This window comes from Pseudophryne corroboree, chromosome 6 (genome assembly GCF_028390025.1).
Source record: "Pseudophryne corroboree isolate aPseCor3 chromosome 6, aPseCor3.hap2, whole genome shotgun sequence".
NCBI classification, from domain to species: Eukaryota; Metazoa; Chordata; class Amphibia; order Anura; family Myobatrachidae; genus Pseudophryne; species Pseudophryne corroboree.
The window spans coordinates 431,741,703-431,763,303 of NC_086449.1; the positions used below are offsets into that span (position 1 = coordinate 431,741,703).

The 21,601-nt window shown below is 45.6% G+C and overlaps 1 protein-coding gene across 2 annotated transcripts in view; it reads right to left on the minus strand.

The window, feature by feature from the left end:
- The window catches only part of COG5 (component of oligomeric golgi complex 5), an 866,036-nt gene that overhangs the window by 69,679 nt on the left and 774,756 nt on the right, over positions 1-21,601 (minus strand). For both annotated transcript variants that reach the window (XM_063927060.1, XM_063927059.1), the window contains 2 exons: positions 20,496-20,622; positions 8,054-8,133 (listed from right to left, as the gene is read on the minus strand). In XM_063927060.1, the coding sequence (XP_063783130.1) occupies positions 8,054-8,133; positions 20,496-20,622 (207 nt within the window). The remainder of the gene's footprint in view (positions 1-8,053; positions 8,134-20,495; positions 20,623-21,601) is intronic.

Below are 21,601 nucleotides of genomic sequence, written 5' to 3' on the forward strand. Positions count from 1 at the left end.
TGGAAAGATGATGAATATGCTGTAATAGCAACAGTGGTCTCTTTTACACACCTGTCCCTCTGTAATGCAATTATAACAGATTCTAGAATCACACATTCCTACAAAGCTTGTTACAGTTATAATATACCCCATACCTGTCTGCCTTACCAGCAGCTAACATTAATAACAGCCAACCTTCCAGCTTTTTCACCAATGTCCCACCTACATTACACACTCTGTACTGAAAGACTTTGGATGAGGTGAGTAATTACATTTACACAAAAGCTTTTTGTCTTCTTTCCCTGGCCTAAATTGAAGATACTTAAAGGTGTTAACGGTGCTTCAGGAGTCGCTACGTATTCTATACATTAAGTCAAGAGAGCTGTAAAAGTGACACTTATTAAAGGTCTATTTTGAGAACAAATAATAAAAAATGCAATTCACACCAATTTAAAGCACATAAAAAAGAAATTCAACACTATTAAATACAAGATAAACTGTATATGTTATATAATAAAATAATGTCATACTGAGCAGAAAATGTAGAGACACATATAGAGGACTATGCAGATAATAATAATAATTTTATTTATATAGCGCTCTTTCTTCAATAGGACTCAAGGTGCTTTCTGTTTGCAGACTGCTGCTCTCAGAGGAATCTCTTACACCAAGAATAGGACTGGTACACTAGCATGCTGATATTGATGATACAGTTCGTTAGGGATAGTCAGCATATAGGCAGAGGCATATCTATGGGTGCAGGGTTACTGGGATCCAGGGGTCACTTTGTACACGGCTGTCAGATGGCCAGCAGGGGTAGGAGGGAAGGGGGGTGGGGGGGGCGAGCGGAATGAAGTTCCTTGCGGGCTCGCTGCGCTCGCCACAGGTTATTTTCACTTTCTATGGGTGGGAATAGTCTCTGTTGGTCGGCATGCCAACCATCAGGATTTTCAGATGCCGGGATCCCAGTGTCGGAATTGTGACCGGCGGTCTCATGATTGCCAGTCACATAAACGTAACCCCTTTCCACACCCTACATCCATTCTATATACTTACTTTCTGCTGCGGCTACAGCCACTTCAGGAGAAATCTCCAGGAAAATGGAGCCAGCACCATATTCCCAAAGAAATGCGATAGACTGTGGCACAATTAGTCCACAGTTACTCACCTTCTGCAGGGTTGTCTTCCTTCTCCGCTTCTCGTATCCTCTCCAGTGTCGCAGACATCAGCTACCAAGGACCGGACACAGGTACAGTCCTACCCATTACCCAAACACACTACACTGCACTACACTATAATACACTACCACTCACCCTGCACCCGCTCCCCACACACACTGCACTACACTACCGGTCACCCTGCACACACTACGCTATGCTACTGCTCACACTGCACCCGCACTACACTATACTGCCCCTCATCATGCACCCGCACTACACTATACTGCCCCTCACCATGCACCCACACTACACTATACTGCCCCTCACCATGCACCCGCACTACACTATACTGCCCCTCACCATGCACCCACACTACACTATACTGCCCCTCACCATGCACCCACACTACACTATACTGCCCCTCACCATGCACCCACATTACACTATACTGCCCCTCACCATGCACTCACATTACACAATACTGCCCCTCACCATGCACCCACACTACACTATACTGCCCCTCACCATGCACCCTCACTACACTATACTGCCCCTCACCATGCACCCACACTACACTATACTGCCCCTCACCAAGCACCCGCACTACACTATACTGCCCCTCACCATGCACCCACACTACACTATACTGCCCCTCACCAAGCACCCGCACTAAACTATACTGCCCCTCACCATGCACCCACACTACACTATACTGCCCCTCACCATGCACCCACACTACACTATACTGCCCCTCACCATGCACCCGCACTACACTATACTGCCCCTCACCCGCACTACACTATACTGCCCCTCACCATGCACCCACACTACACTATACTGCCCCTCACCAAGCACCCGCACTACACTATACTGCCCCTCACCATGCACCCACACTACACTATACTGCCCCTCACCATGCACCCACACTACACTATACTGCCCCTCACCAAGCACCCGCACTACACTATACTGCCCCTCACCATGCACCCACACTACACTATACTGCCCCTCACCATGCACCCACATTACACTATACTGCCCCTCACCATGCACCCACACTACACTATACTGCCCCTCACCATGCACCCGCACTACACTATACTGCCCCTCACCATGCACCCGCAATACACTATGCGGTATCCGGACAATAGACAGTGTCTAGTTAGACAGTCAATAGATAGACACCACATGTTAGACAGACTTTAAGTCAACAGGGTCAAAAGGTCGACATGAAAAAAGTAGACAGTAAACTGTATAAAAGGTCAAAAGGGCGACATAAAAAAAAAGGTAGACAGGTTTTGGTTTTGTTTCTTTTACATGTTTTTGCACTACTTCATACCTTTCTTTCCATGTTGACATAGAGTTGGTTATAAACCTTGTGCTCGAAGCGTGGCAAGCCCCGCGAGGGGATGCCTTTCTACAATTGGGGGTCCCAGATGACAAAACTATCCACACAAACCACAAAAATTAAAATAAAAAATGTATACCTTTTCTGTGTCGACCATTTTCATGTCGATCCTTTGACCGTCGACTTTTTGTATTGTCTACGTTTTTCGTGTCGACCATCTGACCCTGTCGACCTAATGTCTGGCTAACATGTGGTGTCTATCTACCATGCACCCACACTACACTATACTGCCCCTCACCATGCACCCACACTACACTATACTGCCCCTCACCATGCACCCGCACTACACTATACTGCCCCTCACCATGCACCCACACTACACTGTACTGCCCCACACCAAGCACCCGCACTACACTATACTGCCCCTCACCATGCACCCACACTACACTATACTGCCCCTCACCATGCACCCACACTACACTATACTGCCCCTCACCAAGCACCCGCACTACACTATACTGCCCCTCACCATGCACCCACACTACACTATACTGCCCCTCACCATGCACCCGCACTACACTATACTGCCCCTCACCATGCACCCGCAATACACTATGCGGTATCCGGACAATAGACAGTGTCTAGTTAGACAGTCAATAGATAGACACCACATGTTAGACAGACTTTAAGTCAACAGGGTCAAAAGGTCGACATGAAAAAAGTAGACAGTAAACTGTATAAAAGGTCAAAAGGGCGACATAAAAAAAAAGGTAGACAGGTTTTGGTTTTGTTTCTTTTACATGTTTTTGCACTACTTCATACCTTTCTTTCCATGTTGACATAGAGTTGGTTATAAACCTTGTGCTCGAAGCGTGGCAAGCCCCGCGAGGGGATGCCTTTCTACAATTGGGGGTCCCAGATGACAAAACTATCCACACAAACCACAAAAATTTAAATTAAAAATGTATACCTTTTCTGTGTCGACCATTTTCATGTCGATCCTTTGACCGTCGACTTTTTGTATTGTCTACGTTTTTCGTGTCGACCATCTGACCCTGTCGACCTAATGCCTGGCTAACATGTGGTGTCTATCTATTGACTGTCTAACTAGACACTGTCTAGCTATCATCCCACACTCCATTATGCTGCCCCTCACCCTGCACCTGCTCCCTTCTCACATTACACTACCTCTAACCCTGCATCCTTTCCCTACACACACTACAATACCCCAACCCTGTACACACTACCTGCACACACTACACTACCCCTAACCCTGCACTCTCTCCCCACACACACTGTACTACCCTACACCACCGCCTCCACCTGCTCCCCGCACACACTGCACTACACTAGCCCTCATCCAAGGCATGCCAAGGCATTTACATACATCTCTGATCACCCCTGCCCCGCACACACTACACTACACTATACCATCGCTTATCCTGCACCCACTCCCCTCTCACACACACTACACTACCCCTGTACCCTCTCCCCATAAATACTACACTGTACTACCCCTAACCCTACACACACTACACTACCCCTAACCCTGTACTCTCTCCCCATAAATACTACACTGTACTACCCCTAACCCTACACACACTACACTACCCCTAACCCTGTACCCTCCCTCCCCATAAATACTACACTGTACTACCCCTAACCCTACACACACTACACTACCCCTAACCCTGTACCCTCTCCCCATAAATACTACACTGCACTACCCCTAACCCTACACACACTACACTACCCCTAACCCTGTACCCTCTCCCCATAAATACTACACTGTACTACCCCTAACCCTACACACACTACACTACCCCTAACCCTGCACCCTCCCTACACACACTACATTACCCCTAACCCTGCACCCTCCCTACACACACTACACTACCCCTACACACACTACACTACCCCTAACCCTACACACACTACACTACCCCTAACCCTGCATCCTCCCTACACACACTACACTACCCCTTAACCCTGCACCCTCCCTACACTACCCCTAACCCTACACACACTACACTACCCCTAACCCTGCATCCTCCCTACACACACTACACTACCCCTAACCCTACACACACTACACTACCCCTAACCCTGCATCCTCCCTACACACACTACACTACCCCTAACCCTACACACACTACCCCTAACCCTGCATCCTCCCTACACACACTACACTACCCCTAACCCTACACACACTACCCCTAACACTGCATCCTCCCTACACACACTACACTACCCCTAACCCTGCATCCTCCCTACACACACTACACTACCCCTAACCCTGCATCCTCCCTACACACACTACACTACCCCTAACCCTGCACCCTCCCTACACACACTACACTACCCCTAACCCTACACACACTACACTACCCCTAACCCTGCATCCTCCCTACACACACTACACTACCCCTAACCCTGCACCCTCCCTACACACACTACACTACCCCTAACCCTGCACACACTACACTACCCCTAACCCTGCACACACTACACTACCCCTAACCCTGCACACACTACACTACCCCTAACCCTGCATCCTCCCTACACACACTACACTACCCCTAACCCTGCACACACTACACTACCCCTAACCCTGCACACACTACACTACCCCTAACCCTGCACCCTCCCTACACACACTACACTACCCCCCCTAACCCTACACACACTACACTACCCCCCCTAACCCTACACACACTACACTACCCCTAACCCTGCATCCTCCCTACACACACTACACTACCCCTAACCCTGCATCCTCCCTGCACACACTACACTACCCCTAACCCTGCACACACTACACTACCCCTAACCCTGCACACACTACACTACCCCTAACCCTGCACACACTACACTACCCCTAACCCTGCACCCTCCCTACACACAGCATCAGCCAATTCAAAACACCACTTATTTAAAATTGAATTTCGTGGGTATTGGGAGCACGCATGCCCGCGGTAATACAAAATCAGGTGCAGGGTCCGCAAATCTTTCTGCTGTGAATATCCTGCACTTATATGAATGTGCCCCACCTGCTTCCACAGACAGAAGTCCTCAATACATGACCTGTTGGGGAAACTTTAGGGTTGACGTTGACAACCACTGGGCTGCTGCATTTATTGAATACCACCAATATTAATTTTATTTAATTAAATCTGATCACTCAAATTGACTGTGTAGCTTACACTATAATATAATTACAGAAATCTGTAAATGAATGACACAAGATGCAACAATACGGCTTAAAACAAAAAGTACATTTGGAGTTAAGGGCGAATCAATAATAAGCTAGCAATGAGTAACTGTAGGCTATACACAATTCAACGTTACTGTCAGCAGGCGCTTGATGGGTGAGACAGTAATATCTCCCTTTGACCTTGTGAGAAGTATTCCTATAATATGCCTTTCTGTTAGGGCTAATCAGGTTACTGAACATAAGGCCTGACTCAGAGATGGACGCAATGCCAACGTATGCAGTGGAGCAATGTATCACATATGCATATACTGCAATGGTTCTGCCACAGTGGTAGCAGTCAGTGGCGCCAAGAAGGGGAGAGTGGGTAACTCCTGTTGGAGGGGTCCTGGGTCCCACTGCCCCCCCTTCCGACTGTGTAGACACCTCCAGCACTTGGGGCGGGAGGACTGATGGGCGCTGACTGGTGCCCCCCCCCCCCCCCCCTACATCCGCACACACCATGCAGGGAGAGAGAGCAGTGACTGCTGCTGCAGCTGGCTCTCTTCCCAGCCCAGCACACTCACTGCTGTGTTCTGCGCTGGGGAGAGAGGCAGCTGCAGAAAGCAGTCACTGCTCTCTCTCCCTGCATGATGTGTGCGGATGGGAGGGGTGAGCGATCGCACCCGATTGCCACCAGCCGGCGCCCATCAGTCCTCCCGCCGGCAAGCGCCCGCAACAAGTTATACCTCCCTGCGTTGGCCATGCCCCCTACCACTTAGGCTTGGCACACCCCTGGTCGCAGTGTAGATTTATTCACAATGTGAGTGATCGTCAGAGAGCATTTGGGGGAGGAAATGTGGGAGTGGCTGCTCAAATGCAGATATGTCGTGACTGTTCCAGGGGTATGTCTTAACTTGCAACTGCAATCCCATATGCAGTATACATGGCTCCAGTGTCTAACTTCCGATGACCATGCAGCATGGCCAAAGTCAATTATCGACCATTGTGTGTCCAATTGTTGTGTCTTCATACACAAGCAGTGGATATGAGAGGTCTCCAGTGGGTGTCTTAATACAAATCCTGGCGGTAGAGACATTTGTCTATTTTTCACACTGAATCGCAGCTGCCAAGGCATTTACCTACATCTCTGAGTCAGGACTATACTTTGTAAAGAAGGTGCAGAAATAATCAAGTTGTTGAACAGCTGATGAACAGCTACTGTAACATTCTGAACAGGTTGTCTAGTCACAAATCAGTGGCCACAAGCATACAGCTCTATCCTCCTACTGGGTCATTCAAAGCAAACTATGTACATTATAATGATCATGTGATGAATGACTGCAGGTACAAACAATCGTTATACATGGATACTGAGAAGAGTTGCAATAATATCCCTTTAATGTGGGACACATATGAATTACACAGGTTCTGTGGCTGGCTAAATTTAATCTGCATTTCACCTGATTCTAATCAGCCACAGAACCTGTGTACATCATAGGCGTCCCAGATTAAAGGGATATTCTGGCATCCCTAATACTGAGTGACATTTGCTGCAAGAGTATTACTGTTACACATGTTACAGTATATCAGTAAAGTAACACTGCATACAGGACTAACGGAGGAGCGCTAAATATTCCCCATTGGGGGCACAATGATGCACATCTTCTCACATACATGGTGGAGCTCCATTTGGGCTTTCAGTTTAATTACAGTGATATTGAGCTCCCCTGCACATGCACAGAATAGCGAGACATGGTATAGGGGTAACACACAAAATGTAATTCTACTATATAACTCATAAGTATTTAAGTTCTGAATATATTCCTTCACATGCTCACTGTAACTAAGAGGGAAGATATCAGACATTGCAAAGTCCATTCAATGTTATTTTCAACATTTACATTTAAAAATGTTTCATTTATTTTGGTGTCATTTACAAAAAGTTTAGCTATATCTGACGCAAAACTGACCCCATCCACTTACGAGAAGATGTAAATTCCCCTTCTACATCTGTACTAAAACCCAATATGACAATCACTGAAGACAACACTGCCGCTTCTCCAGCTCCACACGCTCATTGTGTAGGCATTTATACTTTGCCAGTCTGTCACTCCTCCCATTCTAGCATGCTACCTGTGCCAATCTCTCACAGTTGGCGAGTGAGGGTTGGATGAACTCATAATACAACCTCCCAGTTTCCAATTACCATTGAAGTGTTGCTGTGACTTTGTATAGCCTACTCTACAACAATTAATAGGAAACTTCTGAAATGGGCTAATAAAGTTTAGTTGCCCATCTTACTGTTCTGCAGTGAGGACGCTTTTACTACTGTATGTCATGTTTGTAGTTTTAACTTTTCATGTTGTCTTTTACCTTATAAGAACCAGTCTATCTTTCTCAGATGGGTGATCATCCAGCCACTGGGAATAACGTGCAATGGACCACTCCGCTCTCTGGAAAAGGACAGAACCGCACATGAGTACAAATTACAATATACTTTGGAAATAGAACAAACAAATTTTTTGAGGTTGCTGCGAATTAAAGCTCTCAACTGCATATTGATAACTGTATTTAAAGATACATTAATAATAATAATAATAATAATTTTATTTATATAGCGCTCTTTCTCCAATAGGACTCAAGGCGCTTAACAGATACACAGCATAATATAGTACAGAAAAATAATGAAGTACATTTTTCATAAAATACAGAAGCATGAAGATACTAAAAGAGACACTATGGAAATGCTTGAGTAAACAGGAAAGTCTTGAGTCTACTTTTGAAGGATTCTATAGTTGGGGCCTCTCGCACTGTGCTGGGAAGTGAGTTCCATAGAGTCGGAGCCGCATGACTAAAAGCTCGACCCCCAGATGAATTACGGTAGATTCTAGGTACTGCTAAAAGTCCTTCATCTACAGATCGCAGTAATCGAGTGGGGCAGTATGGGATCAGAAGCTGTTTCAGGTACCTTGGGCCTTGGTCATGTAATGCTTTGAAACTCAGTAAGCCAATCTTGAAGAGGATTCGCCATCTTACAGGCAGCCAGTGAAGGGAGTAGAGGATGGGTGTTATGTGGCTGGAACGGGGCTGGTTGGTTAACAGCCTGGCAGCTGTGTTTTGCACCAGCTGTAAGCGTTGCAATTCTTTTGCTGGTAGACCAAGGTAGAGGGCATTACAGTAGTCTAATCGAGATGATACAAATGCATGTATGACTTTTGGCATATCATCTGAGGGAATTAAGTGCTTGATTCTGGCTATGTTCCTCAGGTGAAAGAATGAGGATTTGATTGTGGCTGATATCTGATGTTTAAGTGTCAAGCCATCATCCAGGACAACGCCAAGATTCCGCACATGATCACTGGTCTGTAATTCTGAATCCCCGAGTGTAAGACCAGTTGGTTGGCTATGCTGCAGTCTTGTCCTTTGATGTTGCGGTCGTATTATAAGGACCTCTGTTTTATCCGGGTTCAGTCGCAGCCAACTGGCGCTCATCCACTCCTGTAGTTCAGCTAGACAGCCATTCAGGGTTGCTACTGGGTTATCAGTGCCCGGAGCAAAGGACAAGTACAGTTGTGTATCATCTGCATAGCAGTGGTAGACCAGGCCATGGCGCCTGATTATTTCGCCCAATGGGAGCATGTATACTGCAAAAAGCATGGGGGATAGTATAGAACCTTGTGGGACACCACATGGCAATGGCACTGGTGGTGATGAGTATAATCCAGATGATACTCTCTGTGACCTGCCTGTGAGAAATGATTTGAACCAGTTTAGGACTGTGCCATCCAGACCACAGAAGTGTATCAGTCGCTCAATCAGAAGCCCGTGGTCCACGGTATCAAATGCTGCAGAGAGATCCAGAAGGATTAATATTGAACAGTCACCTCTGTCTTTTGCCATCAGAAGATCATTTAACACACACACCAGGGCTTACATGCTTGAGAGCTCATACAGTAAATATGAGTTTTGATTTTCTACATTTAACCCATGTTCCTAAACCTACAGGCATTAGTGCTGCTAGGTGAAAAAGAATGTACGTGAATGGATCCTGTTCAAACATATCTTCTGCCAAGTGCTTAATTTGATGCACTTTGTGTCAAATCCTGGTTTGCTGCAGCAGTCACATGACGTAACACAGTAATATATAATGGTGTTCTTGGGAGGTATCAGTACAAAATACACTTTGCTACAGGAAAGCTTTGAAAACACATTTGTATCTCTTTGTTTCCAAGGCATGTGTGTGTATTCGAGATTTCCTGCATGTAAAGAGAAGATTAATGATCAATGTATTTGGCGCTGCTAACAGTACATAAAAGGTAGGTAAGTTATAGTTAGTTTGAAACACAGCATTTAACAAATAAAATGCATAAAAAGTAGAGATGTGCAGCGGGCACTTTTCATGTTGTGTGTTTTAGTTCTAATTCCCAGCTCATGTTTTGGCTTTGGCTTGGTTTTGCCAAAACCACCCTTTCGTGTTTTGGTTTTGGATCTTGATGATTTTTGAGAAAAAAACAACATAAAAAAAGCTAAAATCACATAATTTGGGGTAATTTTGCTCCTACGGTATTAACCTCAATAACATTCATTTCCACTCATTTTCAGTCTATTCTGAACATCTCACACCTCACAATATTGTTTTTAGACCTAAAAGTTGCACCGAGGTAGCTGTATGACTAAGCTAAGCGACACAAGTGTGCGACACAAACACCTGGCCCATCTAGGAGTGGCACTGCAGTGCAGACTGGATGGCAGATTTAAAAAAATAGGCCCCAAACAGCACATTATGCCATGAAGAAAAAGAGGTGCAATGAGGTAGCTGTATGACTAAGTTAAGCTACACAAGTGTGCGGCACAAACACCTGGCCCATCTAGGAGTGGCACTGCAGTTGCAGACAGGACGGCACTTTAAAAAACTAGTCCCCAAACAGCACATTATGCAAAGAAAAAAAAAGTGCCCCGAGGTTGCTGTATGACTAAGCTAAGCGACACAATCACCCATCTAGTAGTGGCATGCAGTGGCTGAATGTCGAAAGTGGCCCGCAATTTTTCAGTCCACTGACAGCATCTCCTGCACGCCCCTGTCATTTTTCAAAAATTCTGCAATTGGTGGACTTATACGGCAGTACCCCTGGACTAATACATCAGTACCCCTGGACTTATATGGCAGTGTCAGACAGGATGGCACTTTAAAAAACCATGCCCCAAACAGCACATGATGCAAAGATGAAAAAGAGGTGCACCAAGGTTGCTGTATGACTAAGCTAAGCGACATAAGTGTGCAGCACAAACACCTGGCCCATCTAGGAGTGGCACTGCAGTGTCAGACAGGAGGGCAGATATATAAAAAAAAAAGCCCCAAACAGCACATCATGCAAAGATGTAAAAGAGGTGCAATGAGGTAGCTGTATGACTAAGATAAGCGACACGAACACCTGGCCCATCTAGGAGTTTCACTGCAGTGTCAGACAGGAGGGCAGATATAAAAAAGGCCCCAAACAGCACATCATGCAAAGATGTAAAAGAGGTGCAATGAGGTAGCTGTATGACTAAGCTAAGCGACACAAACAATTGGCCCATCTAGGAGTGGCACTGCAGTGTCAGACAGGAGTGCAGATATAAAAATAGGCCCCAAACAACACATCATGCAAAGATGAAAAAGAGGTGCAATGAGGTAGCTGTATGACTAAGCTAAGCGACACAAGTGTGCGGCACAAACACCTGGCCCATCTAGGGTTAGCACTGCAGTCCCACTGCACTAATGGCGGATACCGGACGCACGTCTAACACCAGCATAGTTGATATATATATATATATATATATAAAAAAATATATATATATATATATATGTATACAGTGGTCGAAGTGGGGCGGTATGGTATGCCACCACTTCTTCCACTGACCCAGAAATGAGGAAATGAAAGCGCAGCAGGAGGCGAGGGAAGTGGCCATCCTGCTGCACATGTTGCTCCCGTCCCTGCGCGGCTGCCGGCGGCTGTGTAGAGCGCTGTACTAGCTCACAGCCGCTCACCGCCACCAGCCGCCCACCGCATGCCGCCGCCAGCCGCTCACCCGCAACAAATGAGGTAATGTTCCCCTGCTGTCACCTCTCTCCCTGTCGTTACCGTCCCTGTCCCTACTGTCACTCTCTCCCAGCTGTCACAATTTCAGTTCATTCAGTGTGCTACAATATGAATTTCAGCTCATTCAGTGTGCTACAATGTGAATTTCGGCTCATTCAGTGTGCTACAATGTGAATTTCGGCTCGTACCATGTGCTATAATGTGAATTTCGGCTCGTACCGTGTGCTATAATGTGAATTTCGGCTCGTACCGTGTGCTATAAGGTGAAAGGGGCACCAGTACTAGATAGTATAAGGGGTTCTACTACACTGAACACGCCCCCTTTTGCGTTTTGCGTCCTTGACTTTTGCATACCCCCACTTCAAAATTTCCACTTCGACCACTGTGTGTGTATATATATATATATATATATACACACACACTGCTCAAAAAAACAAAGGGAACACTAAAATAACACATCCTAGATCTGAATGAATTAAATATTCTTTTTTTTTTTTTTTAAACACGATTTATTGGGTGGATCAAAATAAGATTACATTGGTAACAGAGCACCCGGACAATTTGGGTGTTTAAAGAACAAATATAGTTACAATGAATTGTTACAACAACAGAATAATTGATCCTTTTTTTTGTTTTTTTGTTTTCCCCTTATTTTAAGAGAGTAAAGTTAAGATGTATGCGGTGGGGCACTCTCGGCGACGGATTGGCCTTCCGTCATAGAGAGTCAGCGGAGTCAATGAGAAGAAAAGAGTACTCAGAAATCGAATAAAAAAGGGGATAGAAAAGCAGGTGAGGCTGAGAGCCTCCAGTCGGAGAGAGAAGGAGGGGGAGTAGAGAGGGGGGGAGGGGTGGCCCTCCAGGGCAGGAGGCGGGTCGAACCGCGAGGTACGCGTCAGGCCACAAATGGGGAGGAGGCTTGCTGTAGGTTTAGCCACGGGGACCATACTTTGTCAAATTGTTTCGAGGTGTTACGTATGACTGCGGTCATATATTCCATTTTGTGGACATACCATATTCGGGAGATTATCACCGGCATTGGTGAAGGGGTCAGGCTCTTCCAGTCTGTAGCTATTTGGCATGTCATTGCCGAAACTACATGTCGAAATAGTTTGTTTTGGTGTCTATTGAGGATTGGGAGGGACATGGGGAGCAAGAAGTATTGGGGGTCTGGGGGGATAGAGATATCAAATAAGCGCGAAAGCAATATAATGAGTTCACCCCATATTTTGTGAATTTTGGGGCAGGCCCACCATATGTGTAAGAAAGAGCCACTGTCCATGCACCCCCTCCAGCAACCATCTGGGGTGTTGGGGAACATAGTGTGTAGGCGGGCTGGGACATAGTACCAGCGGTAGAGTAGTTTATATGTGTTTTCTTTAATTTTCACACAGATAGAGCTGGAGGCAGCATTGTCCCAAATATCAACCCAGTCTTCATTGTCTATAGTTACTCCCAGTTCCTTTTCCCATGCCGCTTCGTGGGGGGCTTGGGATGTGTTGGGGTAGTCGTCAAGTAAGATGTGAATATCTGATATGAGGCCCTTGGTGTTGGTGCGTTTCCAGCAAATGTATTCGAAGGGAGATAAGTGTCTGTGGAGGAGGGTGGTGGTAGTGGTGGAGTGGAAGTGTCTGATTTGTAGGTAGCGGAAGAAATCCGAAGAGGGGATTGCTGTTCCTTCACGGATATCCGCGAATTGTGGGAAAGTGGCATTGGAGGTAATATCGTTAACGTATAATATACCACTCGAGCGCCAACATGTATGCGAGTCTTTACCCATGCCCGGAGGAAAGGCTGGGTTGTGAAATAATGGAATTAGCGGAGATGGGTATGGGGCTAAATTGAACCGTCTATTTGTTAGATCCCATGTCGCTAATGAACGGCTTACTACAGGGTGCGAGAGGGCCGCGCGTGGACGCTGGTTTCGGTGAAGCCAAAGTAGGGAGGATAATGTAGCTAGGCCCTGAATTAAATATTCTTATTAAATACTTTGTTCTTTACATAGTTGAATGTGCTGACAACAAAATCACACAAAAATTATCAATGGAAATCAAATTTATTAACCCATGGAGGTCTGGATTTGGAGTCACACTCAAAATTAAAGTGGAAAAACACACTACAGGCTGATCCAACTTTGATGTAATGTCCTTAAAACAAGTCAAAATGAGGCTCAGTAGTGTGTGTGGCCTCCATGTGCCTGTATGACCTCCCTACAACGCCTGGGCATGCTCCTGATGAGGTGGCGGATGGTCTCCTGAGGGATCTCCTCCCAGACCTGGACTAAAGCATCCGCCAACTCCTGGACAGTCTGAGGTGCAACGTGTCGTTGGTGGACGGAGCGAGACATGATGTCCCAGATGTGCTCAATTGGATTCAGGTCTGGGGAACGGGCGGGCCAGTCCATAGCATCAATGCCTTCGTCTTGCAGGAACTGCTGACACACTCCAGCCACATGAGGTCTAGCATTGTCTTGCATTAGGAGGAACCCAGGGCCAACCGCACCAGCATATGGTCTCACAAGGGGTCTGAGGATCTCATCTCGGTACCTAATGGCAGCCAGGCTACCTCTGGCGAGCCCATGGAGGGCTGTGCGGCCCCCCAAAGTAATGCCACCCCACACCATTACTGACCCACTGCCAAACCGGTCATGCTGGAGGATGTTGCAGGCAGCAGAACGTTCTCCTTGGCGTCTCCAGACTCTGTCATGTCTGTCACATGTGCTCAGTGAGAACATGCTTTCATCTGTGAAGAGCACAGGGTGCCAGTGGCGAATTTGCCAATCTTGATGTTCTCTGGCAAATGCCAAACGTCCTGCACGGTGTTGGGCTGTAAGCACAACCCCCACCTGTGGACGTCGGGCCCTCATACCACCCTCATGGAGTCTGTTTCTGATCGTTTGAGTAGACACATGCACATTTGTGGCTTGCTGGAGGTCATTTTACAGGGCTCTGGTAGTGCTCCTCCTGTTCCTCCTTGCACAAAGGCGGAGGTAGCGGTCCTGCTGCTGGGTTGTTGCCCTCCTACGGCCTCCTCCACGTCTCCTGATGTACTGGCCTGTCTCCTGGTAGCGCCTCCATGCTCTGGACACTACGCTGACAGACACAGCAAACCTTCTTGCCACAGCTCGCATTGATGTGCCATCCTGGATGAGCTGCACAACCTGAGCCACTTGTGTGGGTTGTAGGGAGGTCATACAGGCACGTGGAGGCCACACACACTACTGAGCCTCATTTTGACTTGTTTTAAGGACATTACGTCAAAGTTGGATCAGCCTATATTATGTTTTTCCACTTTAATTTTGAGTGTGACTCCAAATCCAGACCTCCATGGGTTAATAAATTTGATTTCCATTGATAATTTTTGTGTGATTTTGTTGTCAGCACATTCAACTATGTAAAGAACAAGTATTTCATTCATTCAGATCTAGGATGTGTTATTTTAGTGTTCCCTTTATTTTTTTGAGCAGTGTATATATACATATATATATATATATATATATACACGGCACTATCACTAGAATTATATGGCAGTACCACTAGACATATACGGCAGGATCACTGGACTGGATTTATACGCCAGTACCACTGGAATTAGACGGCAGGATCACTGGAATAATATGGCAGGATCACTGGATTTATACGCCAGTACCACTGGATTGGATTTATATGCCAGTACCACTAGACTGGAATTATACGCCAGTATCACTGGAATTATACAGCAATATCACTGGAATTATACGCCAGTATCAAAGGAATTATACGGCAGGATCACTGGACATATACGGCAGGATCACTGGATTTATACGCCAGTACCACTGGAATTAGACGGCAGGATCACTGGAATAATATGGCAGGATCACTGGATTTATACGCCAGTACCACTGGATTGGATTTATATGCCAGTACCACTAGACTGGAATTATACGCCAGTATCACTGGAATTATACGGCAATATCACTGGAATTATACGCCAGTATCAAAGGAATTATACGGCAGGATCACTGGAATAATACGGCAGTACCACTGGAATTAGACGGCAGTATCACTGGAATAATATGGCAGGATCACTGGAATAATATGGCAGGATCACTGGATTTATACGCCAGTACCACTGGATTGGATTTATATGCCAGTACCACTATACTGGAATTATACGCCAGTATCACTGGAATTATACGGCAATATCACTGGAATTATACGCCAGTATCACAGGAATTATATGGCAATATCACTGGAATTATACGTCAGTATCACGGGAATTATACGGCAGTATCACGGGAATTATACGGCAGTATCACGGGAATTATACGGCAGTATCACGGGAATTATACGGCAGTATCACAGGAATTATACGGCAGTATCACAGGAATTATACGGCAGTATCACAGGAATTATACGGCAGTATCACAGGAATTATACGGCAGTATCACAGAAATTATACGGCAATATCACTGGAATTATACGCCAGCATCACGAGAATTATACGGCAGTAACACTGGACATATGGCAGCAGAGGACACCACCACTATGACTGGCCACTGGACTGATGCTGCAAAAGACACTACCCCTGGTCTGATGCAAGACAACACAGCAAAATTGCAAGGGATTTATTCAGCAGCACTGGGGACATATAGCAGCAGAGGACACCACTGTGACTGGCTGGAGTGATGTAGCATAAGACACTAGACTAAACTGACAGCACTGGAATCGCCACCCCACTTTCCCGCCCACACAGACACTGAGGACACCTCCTCTCACTACACTCTCTGAGACTGGAGTGAAAATGGCGGCGACGCGCGACTCCTTATATGGTATCCAAACCCCGCGAGAATCCGACAGCGGGATGATGACGTTTTGCCTCGTTCTGGTTTCCGAGTCAGGCGGGAAAATCCGAGCCTGACTCGGATCCGGGCTCGGATGGTAAAGTCCGGTAGGGTTCGGTTCTCTTGGTTGCCAATCTTTGTTGCATCCAAACTCTGAGTGTAAGTTCAACTCGCCAGAATTATACAGATAGCGCTCTCCGCTGTCTACAGGAACTGGAGATCACAATGAATTGGCAGGGCACCAGCTATGCTGTGTGATAACGGCTGGTGGGTCAGGGTCAGACTCACAAGATTCAGCAGTCTGCAGCATGCAGAATCAGCATTTACAGGTGTGTCCCAAATCACAGTCCAACAGCTGTGGCGGGTGCACCGTTGCTTGCTGCAGCGCAGTCAGGGGCGCCAGAATGATTTCACACTTGGGGGACCAAGTTACAATTTAATTTTGGCGCCCCTGCTGCGGTGCCGGTCTCTCTCCTTCTACCCTCACCCCTGTCAGTGCGGGGGAGCGCTGACTTCTGCATCCCCGTGGGTGGCGTCTACTTAAAAAGTAGTTTACTGTAGCAGGCAGGGTGCAGTGTCCCTTCTTTACTAGCTGGCTGTCTCTTCACTGATGTATTACTGGGAGGAAGCGTGGCATTCCGGGGCTACAGCCACGCCTCCTCCCAGTAATACATCAGTGTGAAGAGACAGCGGGCCAGTAGAGAATGGACACCGCACCCTGCCTGCTACAGTAAACTACTTTTTAAGTAGCCGCCGCCCACGGGGATGCAGAAGTAAGCGTTCCCCCGCGCCACCTTCATGTTTGGGGGGGTCAAGCTGCCCCCTTGCCCCCCCTGTTCCGACGCCTCTGAGCGCAGTACCAGACAAAAGCTGTCCTGTCCCCTATTGCAGGTGCTAGCAGAGTTCCCCTGACAAAGCAAATTAACTCTGCAGAAGCAGGGTAGCAGAGTTCCATTGGAAGAGCAGCAGTCACACTTGGATCCTGATGTGAACCAAACAGGTGCTGCTGTAATGCAGGTGCCTCTTCAGAGCTTGGGGCCTGGAGTCAAGTGTCTCCATTGCCTCTGGGAGTTTTGCCCCTGCCAGAAGCTGGTGAGTGCTGAACCTTTAAAACAGGGTTGAGCAATAAGAGGCCCTCCAGCTGCTGTAGAACTACATATCCCAGCATTACCTTCCGCATTTTTGCTATTTTGCCATATTTAAACTGTTGCAAGGCATGCTTCTTTAAAAGGTAATCAATACCATGGTCTCTGTATGTCTATAGAGGATTTCGGCTTTTCTGGGTAGCAATTGCACATCTGCTTTTGAATTTTTATACATCCAATAAACCTCAAAAGGAAGCTGGACTGGAAAAAGAGACCGCTGTCCACAATTTATCAAGAAAAATTCCAAAGAATACTGACTGGCCAAATTATTATGACCACCAAGTTAGTCCCTTGTTGAGCCAACTTGATTCTTCTTGGCATGTGATTTGTGGGGAATATTAGCCCAAATGCAATGAACTTCATCCCTGTGACATTGCTTCCGTCAGCCTGAAGAGTCGGAACGCTGCAAGAAGGATCCATGCTTTCATTCTGTTATCTCCATATCCTCACCCTACCATCTGCATGGCATAATTGAAAAACGTGATTTGTTGGCCCCATAACATGTTTGCAATTATTTCTGTCCAATTCATGTTTTCCTGAGCAATATGGAGGTGTTTTAAACTGTTTGCCGAAGATAGCAATGATGTTTGGACAGTCCTGTTTCTGTAGTCCATACAATGTAATGTGCGGAGTACTCTTTGTTAAGAGGCCATCTGAATTGGTCCCTGATTCAGATTATTCGGAATTTGATGGTGAACAAGTTTGCCCACTCTCTGTTCCGCTCAAGCATCCAGTAATCATTTTCGATCGCATACCTTGCACTCAGACACAGTTTTGTCTGTTAGTCATGCGGTAAGTATGGCTGGGCGGTATGGGATGGTACTGCATACTGGTAAGAAATTGACAGCCGGTACGCAGTACTGCTGGCCCGACCACCTTGCTAGCAGCCGCTGTGTATCCGTCGGGAGGAGAGCGCAGTGTGCGTCTCTCCAGCCCCTCAGAGCTCAATACGGTCTCCGGTGGCAGTGTGTATCTTAAATCAGGTGCCGGTTTGTTAGCCAATATAGCTTGCAGGCCCGCAGCAGCGGCTCTTTTGTCGTGTGCACACAAATTTTTTCTACTTGCACCACTTCTGTTAGTACACTCTGTTTACTGTACATTTTAACAACGGTCCCTGCAACAAAGATGTATTACCAAAGCATTTCAGTCTTTTCCGGGCCTTTATCAAGACTGATACTGACCTGTGTCAGTACAGGTTGAGTATCCCATATCCAAATATTCCGAAATACGGAATATTCCGAAATACGGACTTTTTTGAGTGAGACTGAGATAGTGAAACCTTTGTTTTCTGATGGTTCAATGTACACAAACTTTGTTTAATACACAAAGTTATTAAAAATATTATATTAAATGACCTTCAGGCTGTGTGTATAAGGTGTATATGAAACATAAATGAATTGTGTGAATGTACACACACTTTGTTTAATGCACAAAGTTATAAAAAATATTGGCTAAAATTACCTTCAGGCTGTGTGTAAAAGGTGTATATGAAACATAAATGCATTCTGTGCTTAGATTTAGGTCCCATCACCATGATATCTCATTATGGTATGCAATTATTCCAAAATACGGAAAAATCCCATATCCAAAATACCTCTGGTCCCGAGCATTTTGGATAAGGGAGACTCAATCTGTATTAGGTTTTTATTCCTTATTAATAACGGAATAGTTCAAGTGACATCAGTTATCTTTTAATGCTTCAGGGGAGTATACCTTTCACTCAAAGTTTGGATACAACAGAGGATTGATATCCCACATTACTTTTTTTAGACATGTTATTTGCTAAATGCTGTGTTTCCTCCCATTGTTACTTTCTATATTGTTAGCAGCACCAAATCCTTGTATCGTATTATTTTTGTGCACTTAAGTATTGAGAATGCCATTAGTTAGAAGAACCGTCTGCAGTTTCTCACGTCTGCTCCAAAAAATTCCCTTTTACTGTCTGGTATACATTAGGATAAAGGGAAATACACTAAAGCAGGAATAGCTTTAAAATCTGCATTCGTGTGGCTACCTAGGGTGGGAGGGAGGATACCTGGTGTACCCAGCTGATGATAAAATCATATCCTGACTGAACCATTTCTGTTACATACCGTACGTAAGAGGATTTATGTATTAGTGGATTACGGTGTGTGCCGTTTGTGACTGCTGTGATGGCGTTCTGCAGCAGTGTCACTCAGGGGTAGATTTATGAAAGTTTGGAAAGTGATGAAGTGGAGAGAGATAAAGAACCAACCAATCAGCTCCTAAATGTACTTTATTGTTTCTATACTATATTATGTTCATTCTATCTGCTATACACATATAACAATAATTATATTATTAACGGTCATGTTACAGGAGATGTTTGAAAATGACAGGAGCTAATTGGTTGGAACTTTATCTCTGTCCAAGTTTTGGCATGCACACTTGTATAGGTTACCACTGCATACACCAAATCATCTTTATTTTCTTTAATATGTGATATGTCTTCATATTTTCCCTCAGATGTTTGCTACATCCATCTATCTATCTATCTATCTATCTATCTATCTATCTATCTATCTATCTATCTATCTATCTATCTATCTATCTATCTATGCAGCTGTTCAATCCATGGTTATATTTATATCTACAGTAACTATACACCAGTGTAAAACACTGTCACAGACAATCCAACATAGCAAAAGTCTACTAATTAGTTGCAGCAAATCTCAGATCTGATCCATTTATGTTACAGTACCATGCTTTTCTGTCCTCTGAGGATTGTGGCCTATACTTCTGTGCGTTACCTGATAGGGAGACTTCAGTTCTGGCGGGGCCCTTGTGAAGAGGAACTGGAGAATGACACTGAAAGGGATTATATCTCCCACAGATGTGCTGTTGGCGATATGCTCACTGGTCTGAAACAGTAGAGGTCTGCAAGAAGAAGAAGTTCAGTTATCCAGAAACATCAACTGCAAATGCAAGGGAAACAATTCTTCTTAGCTGTAGCATATGTATGCATATGTAAAATAGCACACTTTAATCTATGTACTGACACAAGTCTTTACAGTACTTAAAAACATAAAAGGAGTACAATCAGAAAGTTAATCTGGAGGGTTTGGAGGTCAGGCATGGAAAGAACTTGCAGGCGTTGACTTCGGATTCAGTATGATTTACCAGCGGATGGGATGCCGGCTGTCCATATCCCGACAGCGGCATCCCGCCGCCAGATTGCCGGCAGCAGGGCGAGCTCAAAGAGTCCCCTTGTCGTGGACACCCATGAGTGCTGGGAATAGTCTGTTGCGCCTGGATTCCGGCTGGCGGGAGTCCAGCGTCTGTATCCTGACAGACAGCAAATGTAACACATCCCGTGACTTCATGACACCACCGCTCTTGTCAAGTGGTCAGGACAATGTGTATAATGTTCTCATTTACAGTTAGACGCAAATCAATCCACGCAGTAAAATGCCGCTGCAGTGAGAGTTCTCAGTAACTTGCACTCGTAGCTCCTTATGCACATGGAGGAGGATCAGGAGCTGAAGCCTAATATGATCCATTGGTGGTATACAGATGTGTCCTCATACAATATTACTGCAGTTGTGCCAGACAGCCCTTCTTAGGGTGCCAAGTCTCGTGCAAGAATCTTTCACACTTAAAAGTGCATTTTAGTCGCAATGCAATATTCAACACTTTATTTCAGCCAGTTTCTGTTGTGCTTCATCTGTGAACTTTGGGGCATCCGTCGGCTGTATCGGCTGTCGGACACCTCGGCCGGCAATCAGCCAGTGTGTAGGGGCTATAAGGTCTGCTGTAGTACATAACAATAATTACAGCAGCATATATACCTTTACTGTATAAAAAAATAAAAAAAAATTATAAAAAAAAATAAAAAGTTCATGTACTCATACTTAGA